General features: G+C 45.2%; 1 protein-coding gene across 4 annotated transcripts in view; it reads left to right on the top strand.

Moving 5' to 3' along the window:
* The first annotated feature begins 2779 nt into the window (after positions 1–2779).
* LOC310727134 (myosin phosphatase Rho interacting protein) overlaps positions 2780–2829 on the top strand; it is a 79215-nt gene continuing 79165 nt past the window's right edge. For all 4 annotated transcript variants that reach the window (XM_083543344.1, XM_083543347.1, XM_083543346.1 and 1 more), the window contains exon 1: positions 2780–2829. This exon is cut by the window's right edge and continues 77 nt beyond it. In XM_083543344.1, the coding sequence (XP_083399470.1) occupies positions 2787–2829 (43 nt within the window). In that variant the 5' untranslated portion in view covers positions 2780–2786.

Here is a 2829-nt window from a genome sequence, read left to right on the forward strand (position 1 = left end):
TTGTGAATTAATTGGATGTTTATGCGATGTTGAGGGGACACACCTTCCTCTCATTACTGCAACACACTACAGGTTAAACACAATAGATTGCGGTTTTACTGATTGTCTTTTGATCCAGTCGCATGATATTTTCCCTTCACTTGATCTAGGAGATCCAAACCTGTTCCAACATGGCAATGCCCCTGTGCACAAAGATAGCTCAATGAAGATCTGCTTTCCATGGGTTGGAGTGGAAGATCTCCAGCTATAGAGCTTCAAACTTATTGAAAATCTTTGGAATGTAGTCAGTGATCGAACACTGGATGGTGCAGTGTATCCAGAAAGTATTCACAGCGCTTCACTTTTTCACATTTTATGTTACATACTGATTTCAAAATGAATTAAATTAATTATTTTTCTCAAAATTCTACATAATGATAACATGAAAGAAGTTTGAAATCTTTGATTTTGAAAAAAATCAAAAAAAGTTTGAAAAAAAAATGAAAGAAATAACATGTACATAAGTATCACAGCCTTCGCCATGACACAACTTGATATGTTTCTACAACTTGATTGAGGTCCACCTGTGGTAAATTCAGTTGATATGACATGATTTGGAAACCTGTCTATAGAAGGTGTCGGAGCACAAACCAAGCGTAGGATCCATTGATTATCAGTCGCTCTATGCTCTCCTGACGTCTGGCTCTATACCATCCTGTTAACTGTTTCACCTCCTCTCTGTATGCTGACTCATCGTTCTTGCTGATGATGACCCACAGTCATGTGACAACTTGATGATGTGATTCGAGCTGTGCATTGCTACACAGTCACTGAGTGAACAGCAGTGCACTGAGCACACACCCCTGAGGGGCCCCAGTGCTCAGTGTGGTAGTGCTGGAGATGCTGTTTTCGATCTGGACTGACTGAGGTCTCTCAGTCAGGAAGTTCAGGATCCAGATGCAGAGGGAGGTGTTCAGGCCCAGTAGGCTCAGTTTCTCAATCAGGAGCTGAGGGATGATTGTGTTGAATGCTGAGCTGACTTACAGCTGAGCATGGGAGGGTTAAGGGCCTTGCACAAGGGCAGAGCACTGGCAGCGTGGTAGTGGTAAGATTTGAACTTGTGACCTCCCGATCCAAAGTCCAATGCCTTAACCACTGAGCTACCACCTCCCGACATATGTACGTGTGCGTCCTTAATGTCCAGGTGGGTAAAAGCCAGTTGGAGGGTCTGGAGATTAAATTGTATGTAGAATATTTTTGATGATACGCAAACTGCACGGGGTCCAGTAAAGAGTGGTAGCTGGGTCTTAATGTCCTTAATGACGAGAATTTTGAAGCACTTCATAACGTTGGGTGTGAGTGTGAAGAAATAATAGGCATAGAGGCAGGAGACTGTAGACTTCTTCGGCACAGGGACAATGGTCATTGTCTTGAGGCATGTAGGAACAACGGTGCTGCTCAGGGAGATGTTGAAGATTTCGATGAAGACATCCACTAGCTGTTCTGCACATGCCCTGAGCACTCTGCCAGGAACGTTTTCTGGTCCAATAAACTTCCGTGGGTTAACTCTGCATAAAGTTTTTCTCACTTCAGCCGTCGTTAGACAGAGCACCTTGTCACTGGGAGGGGGGGTGGTCTTTCTCGCCTCCACATTGTTCTGCACCTCAAACCGGGCATAAAAGTTGTTCAGTGCATCTGGGAGGCGGGCATCCCGGTCACAAGCAGGTGAAGTTGTCTTGTAGTTTGTAAACGCCTTGTCTCCGCTGTCCTGAAAGTGACTATGAATTCGCTTGGTGTGTGAGTGCTTCATCTCTCTGATGGAACAGGACTGTTTGGCTCTTGCTGTTTTTAAGGCCGTCTTGTTACGATACGCGCCGGGGATGTTTGTGTAAACAAGATCCAGCGTGTTTGCTTCTCTCATTGCAAAGTCCACATGCTGATGGAGTTTGGGGAGAACAGTCTTGAGATTTGCATGGTTAAAATCTCTGGCATAATAAACATCACTCCATGAAAACAAAGACCCAGAAGTTTCTAAACTTTTGCTGCGTGGTCCGTCTTACATAGTCTAATTTACTGTCCAGGGAGCAGACGTTTGAAAGTACGGGATGGGAGAAATGACTAAGGTTAACCTATAGCCTAGCATGGACACCCACCCGCTTGCTCTGCTCCTGCTTCCTTGAGCACCACTGCTGACGTCCCCTCTCCCGGCCAACGCCATCACACCAAATCGAGGACTAAGGGCCTAGTTGGTCTTTGTAGCCGAGGTCCCAGCAAGCCGAGGTCGTGAAGGTTATTAAGTACATTCTCATGCAGATTTGTTGTTGCACGACTGCGTGCTACTGCCATCTTGGAGGAAGATTCATAGAAGATTCTGCAAAGAAGAATGGGAGAAACTGCCCAAAAATAGGTGTGCTGAGCTTGTAGCATAACAAAATGTGGAAAGAATGAAGCGCTTTGAATACTTTCACTGTATGTTGTGTTTCAGTATTAGGACACAGGATGGTGTTTAATATGTAGTCAGTGATCAGACACTGGTTCATGTGTGATATAAAGTCAGTGATTGGACACTGGGTGGTATGTTTTATTCAGTAATGTGATACTGGGTGGTGAGTTGATTGCATACTGGGTGGTGTGTGATATATACCTGTGTTTTTCTACCCCTGCAGGTTTTTCTACCCCTGGATCGTGTGCAGCGTGGGATGTGGGTGTGTTCTGAGGGGTACAGGGTTGGACTCGGATCGGATTAAAGTGGATGATGCAGCGTTGTGGGTGGTGTTTAGTTTAATAGATCGGACAGATCAGACACCATGGCGGGAAAAGAGAACACCTGCCGCAAGTTCCAGGCGAACA

The sequence above is a fragment of the Silurus aristotelis genome (assembly GCF_946808225.1).
Source record: "Silurus aristotelis genome assembly, chromosome: 1".
Taxonomy (NCBI): domain Eukaryota; kingdom Metazoa; phylum Chordata; class Actinopteri; order Siluriformes; family Siluridae; genus Silurus; species Silurus aristotelis.